The sequence below is a fragment of the Saccopteryx bilineata genome, chromosome 2 (assembly GCF_036850765.1).
Source record: "Saccopteryx bilineata isolate mSacBil1 chromosome 2, mSacBil1_pri_phased_curated, whole genome shotgun sequence".
NCBI lineage: Eukaryota > Metazoa > Chordata > Mammalia > Chiroptera > Emballonuridae > Saccopteryx > Saccopteryx bilineata.
In genome coordinates, this window is record NC_089491.1 from 389,645,958 (window position 1) to 389,661,541 (window position 15,584).

The 15,584-nt window shown below is 46.3% G+C and overlaps 1 protein-coding gene across 3 annotated transcripts in view; it reads left to right on the forward strand.

Annotated features, from left to right (window-relative positions):
* The window catches only part of MAP2K4 (mitogen-activated protein kinase kinase 4), a 96,438-nt gene that overhangs the window by 54,740 nt on the left and 26,114 nt on the right, over positions 1 to 15,584 (forward strand). For all 3 annotated transcript variants that reach the window (XM_066264287.1, XM_066264288.1, XM_066264289.1), the window contains 2 exons: positions 4,509 to 4,628; positions 15,245 to 15,364. In XM_066264287.1, the coding sequence (XP_066120384.1) occupies positions 4,509 to 4,628; positions 15,245 to 15,364 (240 nt within the window). The remainder of the gene's footprint in view (positions 1 to 4,508; positions 4,629 to 15,244; positions 15,365 to 15,584) is intronic.

Here is a 15,584-nt window from a genome sequence, read left to right on the forward strand (position 1 = left end):
TTACACATTTTGCTATCACTCTTTGTTGTCTTATGGCCGTGCCTCTGAAATTGGTGATACATCTCCCCTCACTTTATCGTTGTGGGTACTGAAGGAATGATGTCATTTATGATCTGTGTGCAGACCATTGAAATTGTAATGCTAAGATTAACATTGTATCCTTTATATGTGGATGATATAATAAGTAAAGAGATGAATGATATCACGACATACCAAGCTTGTCCCGTTCACTTTGTCCTCGGGGCAGCTCTTCCCATGATGTAATATTGCGTATGTGTTTGGAACTCATTTCCCAAGTTCTCTGGTGATGCATAGCAGATTATATGTAAAAGGAATTAATGGAGCCCTAGTATTCTCAGAAGAGTGGGAGATACTACTGTTATTTACTTTGACTAAGATACACTTGAGAGTTCACTAAACTGATTCCAAAGACTTGGATGGTTTGCAGTTAAGATTTAGTATCCCTCCTCCCTGCCTTAGTAGAAGCATGTGTTGTCATCATTTCAAACCGTGGATTTAACACTGGTCTTCAGCCTCCCGTCCGCGAACGGGTGCCGTTCTCTGCATACAGCACAAGGGTGACTGGTCCGCGGGCCAGCCGGTGTTATAACAGACACTGTTTGTCACTCTTTGACATGAAAACTATTTTTGCTCCTGTGGTCAGCATTCCAGATACTTTGTTCTTTTGCTTTGCCTAATGTTGCCATCTGGTTGGTCCTTATTAGTGATGGCATTGAGAGGTATCATGGGCATTTTTGTTTGTGGTCTATTTGGAGGACTTTAGCAGCTGAGGGTGAGCCTGTGCAGCAGTGGTAGGAGTCTTGCCAGAGCTGTGGGATGTGGGATCTTTGTTCTGAACGAGGGAAGCAAAAACGCCTGCCGTTTTCTGCGGCTCGGAGGACGGCGGTAGCTCAGTGAGGTGCGCGGTGGTTTCGGGGCTTCTCCACCTATTAGAGCTGAGTTCTGGCCGTTCCTGATGTTTGTAAGGGCCAGAGTGTTTGTTAGGATCCAAGGGCACACTTAGGGATCTGAGTGTCCTGCTCTCTCTTCCCCGACATCACTGAGTTCAGTTGATCTGAAGTCAGCCGCTGACTGACAGTGGACTCCCCTCCGTATTTTGTTTATAGACGCGAACCTTAGAAAAGGTCTTCAGAGGAAGGCTTAATGGTCAGGGGTGCACTTAGGGCAGAGAGTATTGGTATTTGTATAGCCCAGAAGATGGACACATTTTCAAAATATTATTATAACTATAGCCATTAAAATAATTCTTATTCTTTTCACCTTTTGATTTTAAAGCAAAGACTGTCAACTCTTCACTTACCATTTTTAAATTTTCTGTGAAGAGGAGTTCCACCTAAGACCCCAGGTGAAATGTCCACTCAGGTACCAGTTCTAGGATTTCCACGTGGGTGAGATTCATCAGTGTCCACTTGGTACAAAGGGTCAACACAGGGACCTTTTGATTTCATTCTTGTCCTGGGAGTGACAGTTCTAATTAAAATAAAAAATTTGAAAGTACTTTATTTTGGAAAAGCAATGTGGGTTGATTTTCAGAAAATATAGTTTAATTTGTCGCAAGAGCATGTATGCAGTAACTTAAGCTTGGCTAATAAAATAGTGACAAGCGAAGGAGCCAGTGTCCCCATAATGCAGAGACAGGTGGTTTTAAGGAGTTCCAACAGTGGGGTGAAAATGAAACTTCCTAAAAAAGGGAAGGTCCTTGAGACGATCTGCTTCAGTACTTTGTGCTCTCGGGTGAGGTGTTCGTCCCCACTCTCTATGAGGAAATCTAGCCTTACTCATTTCTACCGTTAGAAGTCCTTTTCATTCACATTGTTTTGATGTTCCATTTGCAGAACTTTCCTGGTAGTGACTTTGGTTACTGAGCAATCTCTCATTTGAATCATGATCATGAAGTATTCTCAGACTTGAACCATTGATGGAATTATCAAATTACTATCAGTTTGAGCTACTGTCTGCTGTTGTAGGGTGTATCTGTCGTTAGTCCCCGTAATGAGCCCTTTGGGCCTCTTTAATCCATTTTGTTAAGTGCTCACATATAAAAACTTGCAGTACAGCCCTAAAACTGTATTATAATTGAGAGTTGGCTATCCTTGCTTAATCCCAGACAGTTCAGATGCAGTACCAGCCGCGACTCTCCCACCCACCCCCGTCACGTGGACAAGGCGTTGGGAGGACTGGGGCGGTCTTTCTGTTCACTGGCGTCCAGGAGTCGTGGCATTAAAGGGTAACTTAAAGATCAACATGGTTTCCTGCTATGCTGATGATCTCAAAGGTTAGAGCTCTGCCAGGAATTAATCTCTACACTCTGGTTAATAATAATCCTGTCAGGGCCTGACCAGGTGGTGTCGCAGTGGATAGTGTCAGACTGGGACACAGAGGACCCAGGTTCGAAACCTGGGGGTTGCCGGCTTGAATGTGGGCTCACTAGCTTGAGAATGAGGTCACTGGCTTTAGCGTGGGTTCATAGACATGACCCCAAGATCGCTGGCTTGAGCCCAAGGTTACTGGCTGAGCCCAAGGTTACTGGTTTGAGCCCAAGGTTACTGGTTTGAGCCCAAGGTTGCTGACTTGAAGCCCAAGGTCGCTGGCTTGAGCAAGGGGTCACTTGCTCTGCTGTAGCCCCCCTGGTCAAGTCACATATGAGAAAGCAATCAATGAACATCTAAGGTGCTGCAAGGAAGAATTGATGCTTCTCATCTCTCTCCCTTCCTGCTGTCTGTCCATCCCTATCTTTCCCTCTCACTGACTCTCTGTCTCTGTCAAAAAAAATAACAATCCTGTTAGGGAGTGAGTATTCGATGTTAATTAGATGCCGGGACTTCAGCTAGGCCTTCAGTCCACGGAGTAACATGGGTCCTCTCTGTAACTACAGCAGGGCAGTCTTAACAATATTATTTCTGAGTGCACATGCTGCTGTTGATTAAAAAGCAAGATTATTAATCCCCAAGCTATGAAAAGATAAATAGGTGAGACAGAGGGGACATTTCTTAATTTTAAAAGTACTGTTCTTGTTTTGTCTCCTTTTTTCTTGTTTATCTGTACAGGGAAATTTAATGTGTAAAAGTTTTAAATAAATCAGCATACACTGAAAAAATTTACTTGATATGAAGCACTGTAGCTAGCAGACTATACATTTTAAGTAGCAAAATTAAGTTTGTGTTTGAGATGCATGAAGTTCCTATCTAGCGCAGAAATGAGAAAACCGACTTCTGTTCCTTACGTAACTGCTGCTGTCATGCCCTGTGGAATACCCCCTTCGTTTCTCTCTGTGCCCGTGACTTCTCTTCTGTAAAATGGGCTCAAGACCTTAATCAACTGCCTTCACCCCTGTCAAGAACACTGAGGTACTTGGAAAGACAAAATGCCACCTTAGGTATTTTTTGATACTAACTTGCCTTGTAAGTATGTGCTATGTATTATATACACAGTGGCGCTGTGTGGCATTTTGAATTTTTCGTGAGTACAAGAGATGTTTGCATGCCTTTGATGTTAAACTGTAACTTCATTATTAATGTTTTGCTCTGTGAGCTCCTTTCCCACCTTTCTAGGGCAGTGAGACTGCCCCTCTGACCGCGTCCAGGTGCCCGTCTGACCGCGTCCAGGTGCTGTGCTGGGCCGGCCGGAGGCGGCGGCAGGAACCTTCCGTGGCAGTGTCTTAGGGCTGTGCAGGGTGGTTGTTCTGGTGGGTTAGGGGTACGCCCCGGGCCCTCACTGTACTGAGCAGGGCCGCCTCCGCCTGGGAAGAGACAAAGAGCCCTCTCTTGGCTCAGTGTGAGGTTTTCCTCAGCGTGTTGACCTTGTCCTGGTTCCCACACATGGTTTGGAGAGTCAGGGAGACCTTTTCGGTTTTACCATACAGAAAGTGTGGTGACGGGGGAGAATGGCCCTCTGGGGTTTGGGGGACACGGATTGTAGTGGCTCTCACTGTTACCTGCTCTGAACTGTGTGCCCTGTCCCTAATGAGTGCGGGTGCGGTGGGGCGAGGGACCCGGGAGGGGAGGGGGCTGTCCCTGCATCGACGGCCTAGATGGCCTCCAACGCTGACGGGGTGATCCAAGTGTATGGGGCCACCTGTGCCTACTCACATGGAAACTGTCTGCAGTAGAGTTCTTCATGATTTAATGTAGAGTTCATTATGGTATATATGTATATTTGCCCATGGGTTCATTGTCACTGCCCTCAAAACTTTGTTGTATAACTTCCAGCATCCTCAGTAAATGCTTGTGATTAGAAAGCCCGTGTCCTTTAAACAGTTACCAAGTGCTATTGTGTTAAAAATAAAAATTTCTAAGTGCTATTCTGTATTTCTCTGGTTTAAAAAAAAAGGGGGGTTCTTGTAAGGTGTAAGAAAGTTGGTAATTTTTATGGCGGGTTGGTATTTGTGAAGTTTGCTTGGCAGTTTGCAGTCTTTTTTGTGGTAGTGGTGTTTCTCAAGTTTTTTTATGGTTTTTTTTTTCATGACAACTTTTGTCATTCTTTTCCAGAGAATTCGGTCAACAGTGGATGAAAAGGAACAAAAGCAGCTCCTCATGGACTTGGACGTGGTGATGCGGAGCAGCGACTGCCCGTACATTGTTCAGTTTTACGGTGCACTCTTCAGAGAGGTAGGGCGGGCCGTCTGCGTGAGCTGATGACTGTCTGGTACATTGTTCAGTTTTACGGTGCACTCTTCAGAGAGGTGGGGCGGGCCGTCTGCGTGAGCTGATGACTGTCTGGTACATTGTTCAGTTTTACGGCGCACTCTTCAGAGAGGTGGGGCGGGCCGTCTGCGTGAGCTGATGACTGTCTGGTACATTGTTCAGTTTTACGGCGCACTCTTCAGAGAGGTGGGGCGGGCCGTCTGCGTGAGCTGATGGCTGACTGTCTGGTACATTGTTCAGTTTTATGGTGCACTCTTCAGAGAGGTGGGGCGGGCCGTCTGCGTGAGCTGATGACTGACTGGTACATTGTTCAGTTTTACGGCGCACTCTTCAGAGAGGTGGGGCGGGCCGTCTGCGTGAGCTGATGACTGACTGTCTGGTACATTGTTCAGTTTTACGGCGCACTCTTCAGAGAGGTGGGGCGGGCCGTCTGCGTGAGCTGATGACTGACTGGTACATTGTTCAGTTTTATGGTGCACTCTTCAGAGAGGTGGGGCGGGCCGTCTGCGTGAGCTGATGACTGACTGTCTGGTACATTGTTCAGTTTTATGGTGCACTCTTCAGAGAGGTGGGGCGGGCCGTCTGCGTGAGCTGATGACTGACTGTCTGGTACATTGTTCAGTTTTATGGTGCACTCTTCAGAGAGGTGGGGCGGGCCGTCTGCGTGAGCTGATGACTGACTGACTGGTACATTGTTCAGTTTTATGGTGCACTCTTCAGAGAGGTGGGGTGGGGCGGGCCGTCTGCGTGAGCTGATGACTGTCTGGTACATTGTTCAGTTTTACGGCGCACTCTTCAGAGAGGTAGGGCGGGCCGTCTGCGTGAGCTGATGACTGACTGTCTGGTACATTGTTCAGTTTTACGGCGCACTCTTCAGAGAGGTGGGGCGGGCCGTCTGCGTAAGCTGATGACTGACTGTCTGGTACATTGTTCAGTTTTATGGTGCACTCTTCAGAGAGGTAGGGCGGGCCGTCTGCGTGAGCTGATGACTGACTGGTACATTGTTCAGTTTTACGGCGCACTCTTCAGAGAGGTGGGGCGGGCCGTCTGCGTGAGCTGATGACTGTCTGGTACATTGTTCAGTTTTATGGTGCACTCTTCAGAGAGGTGGGGCGGGCCGTCTGCGTGAGCTGATGACTGTCTGGTACATTGTTCAGTTTTACGGTGCACTCTTCAGAGAGGTGGGGCGGGCCGTCTGCGTGAGCTGATGACTGTCTGGTACATTGTTCAGTTTTACGGCGCACTCTTCAGAGAGGTAGGGCGGGCCGTCTGCGTGAGCTGATGACTGTCTGGTACATTGTTCAGTTTTATGGTGCACTCTTCAGAGAGGTGGGGCGGGCCGTCTGCGTGAGCTGATGACTGACTGACTGGTACATTGTTCAGTTTTATGGTGCACTCTTCAGAGAGGTGGGGTGGGGCGGGCCGTCTGCGTGAGCTGATGACTGTCTGGTACATTGTTCAGTTTTACGGCGCACTCTTCAGAGAGGTAGGGCGGGCCGTCTGCGTGAGCTGATGACTGTCTGGTACATTGTTCAGTTTTATGGTGCACTCTTCAGAGAGGTGGGGCGGGCCGTCTGCGTGAGCTGATGACTGACTGGTACATTGTTCAGTTTTATGGTGCACTCTTCAGAGAGGTGGGGTGGGGCGGGCCGTCTGCGTGAGCTGATGACTGTCTGGTACATTGTTCAGTTTTACGGCGCACTCTTCAGAGAGGTAGGGCGGGCCGTCTGCGTGAGCTGATGACTGTCTGGTACATTGTTCAGTTTTATGGTGCACTCTTCAGAGAGGTGGGGCGGGCCGTCTGCGTGAGCTGATGGCTGACTGGTACATTGTTCAGTTTTACGGTGCACTCTTCAGAGAGGTAGGGCGGGCCGTCTGCGTGAGCTGATGACTGTCTGGTACATTGTTCAGTTTTATGGTGCACTCTTCAGAGAGGTGGGGCGGGCCGTCTGCGTGAGCTGATGACTGTCTGGTACATTGTTCAGTTTTACGGTGCACTCTTCAGAGAGGTGGGGCGGGCCGTCTGCGTGAGCTGATGACTGACTGTCTGGTACATTGTTCAGTTTTATGGTGCACTCTTCAGAGAGGTGGGGCGGGCCGTCTGCGTGAGCTGATGACTGACTGTCTGGTACATTGTTCAGTTTTACGGCGCATTCTTCAGAGAGGTGGGGCGGGCCGTCTGCGTGAGCTGATGACTGACTGGTACATTGTTCAGTTTTATGGTGCACTCTTCAGAGAGGTGGGGCGGGCCGTCTGCGTGAGCTGATGACTGACTGGTACATTGTTCAGTTTTATGGCGCACTCTTCAGAGAGGTGGGGCGGGCCGTCTGCGTGAGCTGATGGCTGACTGGTACATTGTTCAGTTTTACGGCGCACTCTTCAGAGAGGTGGGGCGGGCCGTCTGCGTGAGCTGATGACTGTCTGGTACATTGTTCAGTTTTACGGTGCACTCTTCAGAGAGGTGGGGCGGGCCGTCTGCGTGAGCTGATGGCTGACTGTCTGGTTGGCCTCAGTGAGAGGGGGGCGGGCTCGATTCTGATCTGCAGGTGAATCCCTTACATCACGAGTGATGACTTCATTTCTTAGCAGTTTAGTATAAAGCTGTGATATCGATACATCAATTCCCACCACTTAGTTTTCCTTCAGTTGAAGGGTGAACTTTATACTTTTTCTTAATGGCTGTCTTTTGTGAATCCTGTATTTCCTTTCTTCATTTATAAATACTTTCTATTCTTTCAGAACCTGACAGGTCAGCTGATTTCTACACAGTAACCCTTTTGCTCTGGGTGTAGATCTGCCTCTTCTGGCCTCCCGGCCTCTCAGTGCCCTGTTCCTGTTATTAGAACTCTTACTCACTCTGTCGTCAGATGTGTCTGCCCTGAAACGGAAGCAGGGGTCGTTCGTGCTCACCCGTAGTCCTCAGGAAATCTATCGGACGGGGAAGCTAAGAAGGTTGATAGATACTCTTCATCTAATTTTCTTACCAGGTTTCCTGCAGATGCTGGAACGCTTACTTTCTTGGTCTCATGCTCATGTTTCTTCTCGTGACCTCTGGGTATTACAGTCTGACGCGGGGGTTACTTCCTCCTCCTACTGCCAACCCATTTCCTCACTTCCGGTCACTTCACTCCCGAACGCAGGGAAGCGAGTGAGGGCTAGGGACAAAAGTCAGAGCTGTAAATGAATCAATCCTTTGTAGCGTCCTGAGCAATCGTCATACATTTGTGAAGTTTAGTTAGGTGATTAAGAGTCAGTGTTGAACTTAACTCTTAAGCATTTTATTTAGTTATTTTGGGTTTTATTTTTCAGTTACAGTTGACATTTAATGTTATTTTGTATTAGTTTCAGGTGTACAGTATAGTGGTCACACGCTCATAATTTACAGACTGTCTCCCTAGTATGTCCAGTCTGCCTGGTGCCACACCCAGTTATTACTGTATTTACTATTAACTGTGTTTCCTGTGCTGTACTTACATCCCGTGACTGCTCTGTGACTACCGATTTGTCCTTTTTAGTCCCTTCACCTTCGTCACCAGTCCCCGCCCCCTTCCCTCTGGCAACCATCAGTCTGTTCTCTGTATTGATGAGTCTCTTTCTATTTTGTTTGTTAGTTTATTTTGTTACATTATATGGTATTTGTTCCTCTGACTGACTTATTTCACTTAGCATAACACCATCTAGGTCCATCCGTACTGTTGTAAGTGGTAAGATTCCTTTCTGTCTTATGGCCAAGTAATATGCCCGCGTCTGTATGTACACAGCTTTTTTATCCACTCACCTGTTGACGAGCACTGGGTCGCTTCCATAGCTTGTCTGCTGTAATAACGCTGCAATGAATGTAGGGGTGCATGTGTTCTTTTGAATTAATGCTTTGGGTGTCTTCAGATATTTACCCAGAAGTGGAATTGCTAGGTCATAGGGCAGTTGTATTTTTAATCTTTTGAGATCCTCAATACCGTTTTCCGCAGTGGCTCCACCAGTCTGCATGCCCACCAACAGGGCACGAGGCTTCCTGTTCCTCCACACCCTCGGCAACACTTGTTTTTTGTTGTTGATGACAGCCATTCTGACAGGTGTGAGGCGACACCCTGTGGTTTTAATTTGCATTTATCTGGTGATTACTGATTAGGAGCGTCTTTTCTGGATGTCCTGTTTGGAGAAGCGTAGATTCAGCTCCTCTGCCTGTTTCTCTTTGGGTTGGTTGTTTGGTGTGCGGTGGATGAGTTTTCTTATTCATAGCTGGGTAAGCTTCAGTGTGCCATCTCGGGAAGGTGCCAGGGAGATGAGCTATGCAGCAGATGGTCTATGGTTTTCACATAGATTATCTCCACAACAGCCTCAGGCAGGTTAGTGGTATTATCCCCCTTTTCCAGAGAGGAAACTGGGATTTGAGTTCTAATTTGAAAAACCTCACACAGCCAATAAGTGTCAGATATGGGAATTCAAAGAAAAATATCTCACTGTCATTCTCTTATAACATAAGTGGTCCAGGGATGAAGAACTGTTAGCTTAATATGAAATCTACCTTTCAAACATTACCATTTTTTACTATGATAAGGTGAACTCTTAGGAACTATACAATTGTATAAAGTCACAAAATGCCTAGATAGGGTGAACTTGAATTTCTCCCCCAAATCTTAGAATGGAAGAAATGATACTGTCTGAATAATAAAAAAATGAAGTTTTAAAAGCAGAAAGTTCTGTTTTAAGGAATACATTAGTCAAAAAGTATTTTCTCAAGTTACAAAGGTTAAAAATATTAAACAGATTCAGTAAGAGTTTACAGAAACACTTTTCTTTCAAGATTGATTACTTAGAAGTAAAGATCTTTTTTGGCTACAGGACTTTCAGTTTCAATAACAGACCCCAAAATTCTGGGTTTATGACAGGAAAGAATGGAAGCGAATGTATGCAGTCAGGACTTTCTGCTGGTTGTCACTCTGAGAGAGACAGGTGTTTTTCATTCCTGTCACGGTGAGATCCTGTCCAGAATATTTTATTTCACATAATTTCTATGACCACAATGCCTCAGTAGTGATCTGTTTCAGTCTCTGTCGATCAGGGGGCTTGTGAAATGCTATTTTTCTTCTTGCAGCTGCTGTATAGAGATTAATCTTGCCACTGGGTAATTTTGAGCCTTTGAAAGTTTGTAACTTTATTCAGAGCAGTGAATAAATTTTAATACTGAAGTTGGTAGCTTATTTGTTGCCCTTGTCTTCTGCCATGTACATACTTTTTCTAGGAGGGGCCTAAATTCAAAAAGTCCAAAGTACAACTTGGATTTTATCTAGATAAGTTATTAAGACACCTAATTGCACAGGTTTCTAAGTTCGTTTTAGACTCTCTATAAAGTCTAAAAAAGAGCTTGATACTATTGAAAAGTTAAAGTAACTTTTAGCCTGTGGCTTACCATATGGTGTGTTTGGACAGATGTGTACACCTGTAGAATTACCATCATAATCAAGATGGTGGACATCTGCGTCACGCGTGAGTTACCTTGTGTCCGTGGGTAGCCACACCCCTCTCTGCCTCCCCTCTCTCGGGCAGCCGCGGATCTGCTTTCGGACACTGCAGATAATCGCATTTTCTAGAATGCCGTGTAAATGCAACCACACAGAATGTTCTCTCTTTCTTACGAACCTTCTTTTACTCGGCATAGTTATTTTGCTGTTCATGCTGTGGCGTGTAGCAATAGTTTGTTCCTTTTGATTGCCGAGTAGTGGCAGTACCATTCCTTCGTGTGGGTTCACCACAGCTTGTGTACTTATTCACCTGCTGGTGGACATTGGGCTGTTTGCAGTTTTTAGCTATTACAAATAAAACTGCTAGGATGAGTATTTGTGTACATGTCTCTGAGTGAACATACGACTTTATTTCTGTTGGGTAAATACGTGGGAGTGGAATGGCTGGGTCATGTGGTGCGTATATGTTTAAGGTATTTTAAATGGGCAGACTATTTTAAAAGTACAGTTGGTTTTGGAACAGCTTGGGGTACTAACCCTTCACAACTGAAAACCCGCATATAGCTTTTGATTCCCCATGAACTTAGCTGCAGTTGGCCCTCAGTGTCTGGTGGGGATTGGCCCCAGGTCACCAATACCAACATCGCAGATGCTCCAGCTACTCACATAAAGTGGTGTAGAGCAATACACACAGTTGGCCCACTGCATTCTCGGATTCCCAGCCACAGATCCAAACACTGTTTTCAATCCACAGTTGTTTGAATCGGAGGAAGTGAAACTCAGGGATACGGAGGGCCAACTGTTTATTGACAAAAAGTACTGGCAAGGCACAGAATTTTTTTTTGTGGTTGTTTGTTTTTCTGTTTTTTTTTCTTTTACAGAGACAGAGAGTCAGAGAGAGGGATAGACAGGGACAGACAGACAGGAACGGAGAGATGAGAAGCATCAATCATTAGTTTTTCGTTGCTCATTGCGACACCTTAGTTGTTCATTGATTGCTTTCTCATATGTGCCTTGACTGCGGGCCTTCAGCAGACCAAGTAACCCCTTACTCAAGCCAGTGACCTTGGGTCCAAGCTGGTGAGCTTTTGCTCAAACCAGATGAGCCCGCACTCAAGCTGGTGGCCTCAGGGTCTCGAACCTGAGTCCTTGGCATCCCAGTCCAACGCTCTATCCACTGCTCCACCGCCTAGTCAGGCAAGGCACAGAATTTTTTATCTGTATGTTCAGATTTTCTTTCTGTGACTTTCCCATTCATATGTCTCTGCCATTATTAAGTTTTATTTGTTCCTCATTAAGTTAGCATGTGCTTCATTATGCAGGGTGCTAATCCTCTGTTTCTGTAGATCCAAATAGATGTTCTTGACTTGTTTTTGACTTTGGTATGGTACCCTTTATCATACAAAAATATTCGTTATAATGGAGTTAAATTTGTTTTGTGATTTTTTCTTTTCTTGTATCTTCTTGGGAAGAAAAATTTTCCTATCCTAAAGTCTTAGATTTTCAAAACAAAAAAGTTGTTTTGTTGTTGAGGGAGAGGGAGAGAGACAGACAGGAAAGGAGAGAGATGCACAGCATCAATTTGTAGTTGCATCACTTTAGTTGTTCATTGATTGCTTCTTGTAAGTGCCTTGATGGCGGGGGTTGGGGGCATGGGCAAGCCAGTGACCTTGGGCTCAAGCCAGTGACCATGGGGTCATTTTGATGATTTAACACTCAAGCCAGCGACTCACCAGCCAACGCTCAAGCAGTGACCTCAGCATCCCAGGTCAACGGTTTATCCACTGCTCCACCATTGGTCAGGTTCAAAGCAAACAAGTTTTAAACTTTTGCTTTTCAACAATTGCATTTGGGAGTTCTGTATTTCTGTGTGTGGATGGTTTGAACAGTGATCTGCTGTAGCTTTGTATATGGAAGCTCACTGCCCCAGCAGCACGCATGGGCCAGTCTTGGGAGTTCTGTATTTCTGTGTGTGGATGGTTTGAACAGTGATCTGCTGTAACTTTGTATATGGAAGCTCACTGCCCCAGCAGCACGCACGGGCCAGTCTTGGGAGTTCTGTATTTCTGTGTGTGGATGGTTTGAACAGTGATCTGCTGTAGCTTTGTATATGGAAGCTCACTGCCCCAGCAGCACGCACGAGCCAGTCTTGGGAGTTCTGTATTTCTGTGTGTGGATGGTTTGAACAGTGATCTGCTGTAACTTTGTATATGGAAGCTCACTGCCCCAGCAGCACGCACGGGCCAGTCTTGGGAGTTCTGTATTTCTGTGTGTGGATGGTTTGAACAGTGATCCGCTGTAACTTTGTATATGGAAGCTCACTGCCCCAGCAGCACGCATGGGCCAGTCTTGGGAGTTCTGTATTTCTGTGTGTGGATTGAGCAGTGATCTGCTGTAACTCTGTATATGGAAGCTCACTGCCCCAGCAGCACGCACGGTCCAGTCCACCCTTTTGCCACTGTGTGCCTTGCTCCATCTGCCGTAAGTCAAATGTCCTAGGTGTGTGGGCCGTTTCAATCTATGCCCTGGCGTATTCACTTACTCTGAATCAGTACCACCATCTATTCTTGTGATAGCTTTATATAAAAGTCTGGTAGCTCGGTCCCTCTTTAAACTCGTGTGAGCTGTGCGGGGCTCTGCTTGTCCACGCAGGTGTTAGGATGCGCTTGTCCAGGTGCTTGGTAATTCTGATTGGGACCTAATTGAATTCTTAGATCGACGTGGGGGAACTGGGCATCTTTCTGGGCTTGAGCCTTCACATTTGTGAGCACACTTTGCCCCCAGCTGTCCTCTCCTTCTCCCGGTGTCCCCTGTCCCTCCCCCGGGTGTCCCCTGTCCCTCCCCTGGGTGTCCCCTCTCCTCCTGGCGTCCCCTGTCCCTCTCCCGGTGTCCCCTCTCCTTCCCCCGGTGTCCCCTGTCCCTCTCCCGGGTGTCCCCTCTCCTCCCGGGTGTCCCCTGTCCCTCCCCCTGGTGTCCCCTCTCTTTCCTCCAGGTGCATTACCTTTCTCTCTCTCTCCCTCCAGAACTCCGAGGGCCCTTTGGCCTCTGTAACCTGTTTCCTGATCCCATGCCCAGCAGACTCATGTTTTTCTTACCTCAGCAACATTTTTTTAAAATTTTTATTTATTTATTTTAGAGAGGAGAAAGAGAGACAGAGAGGGAGAGAGAGAGGAGAGAGAGACAAGAGAGAAGGTGGGGAGGAGCTGGAAGCATCAACTTCCATATGTGCCTTGACCAGGCAAGCCCAGGGTTTTGAACCGGTGACCTCAGCATTTCCAGGTCGACGCTTTATCCACTGTGCCACCACAGGTCAGGCACCTCTGCAACTTTCTAAATAAACTTTCTCTTAGAACAAAAATGAAATAAATTCAAGTGTGTGTTTTGAATGAAGGGTGTTCGTCCTCTGTGAGAGCCACTCAGTAAGAGCACTCAAAGTAAACAGAGAGAAGAAAAGCTCAGGACACATAGGCAGAAGTGCCTGTGAGCTGCGCTTCTCCAGGTGCATCCTGTAGCTACCTGAGCGCTCCGGCGGGGGCCTAGGCACCAGGGCGGTAACTCATCTCGGTGCCGCCCACACGCCCACACGTGCTTTCTCTGCTGGAGGCCCGGTATTCTCAGTGCTTAGGCGAGAGGTCTGGGTGTGGGTAGGGAAAGGCATTCGGTGAGCTGCATTCTGTTTGTGGCCGTGTCACTCATTAGCAGGGCTGTCCTGGGCCAGCCGATTCTCTGTTAGGGGCGTTAACCTCACGGTCTGCGCAGTCTGGCATGAGGGATAGGAGACCAGTGGCACAGCTGGGCCTACAAATAGGGCGGCAGACAGCACGGTTTTCAGACCGTTTGTAGCCTCCATCCTGATACAGGTTTCGGTCTCAGCTGGTGCTCGGCAGGGTCGTTCACAGCCATGTTCAGATCCTTCCGCCGCGGTGATCCTGGTATCTGCTCATGTTTCCATTTCCTCGTGCATACCTCTCTTGAACTGTATGGTTTTAGAAAGAATGTCATCTTCGATAACCCCTTTAATGCTGTACCGTTTCCTTGTGTGAGAGAGCTCAGTGGTCTGTCGTTCGTTCTGTTTCTGTAATGGATGGGCCGTTGGTGTTAGGTTCCCAGCCGTGACTCTCTCAAAGTGCACAAGCACTGCCGGTCTGTCCCTCTCGTACTGTCTGGGCGCCTTCCCTCTGTTCTAAAGCCCTCTGTGGCGCGGCTGTCCGGCTGGAGTGATTCCGCTTCATTATAATCAGCAGTCATTCATCTAAGGAATGTTGACTGAGCCCCTGGCCTGCTGGAGAGGCAGTTCTAGTAGAAAATAGAGATGAGAAAGATTATAAAATCCATATTTTATATTCGAAGAGGGTATGGGCTCTATAGAATACAGCAAGGTAAGGCAGGGGTGCTCAGAGTGGGATGACTGGCATTTTAAATCAGTTGGGCATTTAATTTTAATTTTATTTATTTTTTAAATTCAGTTTAGAGCGGGGGGGGGGGGAGAGAGAGAAAGAGAAAGAGAAAGAAAGGAAGGGAGGAGGAACAAGAAGCATCAACTCCCATATGTGTCTTGACCATTCAAGCCCAGGGTTTCAAACAGTGACCTCAGCACTCCAGGTCGATGCTCTACCCACTGCGCCAACATGGCCGGGCCAGTTAGGCATCTTAAATGTTAACCCCTGAAAAGGCGGCATTTGAACACGGACTTGAAGCATTGGATTTGCTTTATGTATTTCTCTCCCTCTCTTTTTACTAATTAATTGAAGGAGTTTTTAGAGTATCTCGAGATAACTGTAATCTGTTTTTGGTTAATGAGAATGAACAGTTTCCCACATGTCTTCTATTTTTATATTTCATTATGGCAAAATTTGAAATTTTTATAAAAGCACAAGTCTTCTGTGTAAGAGTACTCTGTACTTAAAGCTAAGAGTGGGGAGATCGGGCAGATGCTCTAAGCACAAGGAGACTGTTCTTCCCAGAGCTTCAATAGGGAACCGGAAATTTCTACTAGGATTGGTTTTTTTTTAAATGAAGATTACTTTTTCTTTAATTGCATTTTAATTTTAAGTGGAAGACAAAAATGGTACTTAATGATAAGATGTATAAGAATAACAGCTATTTGTTATTTTCTAGGGCGACTGTTGGATCTGTATGGAACTCATGTCTACCTCGTTTGATAAGTTTTACAAATATGTATATAGTGTATTAGATGATGTTATTCCAGAAGAAATATTAGGCAAAATTACGTTAGCAGTAAGTACCTGCTTTTCAAATTGTTCATTCTCTATATACTTATATAAAGATGCTGCTGGAGTTTGAATGTACACACCAGATGCCCTTCACAGGATGTTATCAACATTCCTGGAATGTTTATAGAGTAGGACAAGAGACAAAATCATGTCTTTGGGGTCATTAACACAAATCCCAAGAACCATTTGTAAAATATAGTCTGCATAAATATGACAATATTCTT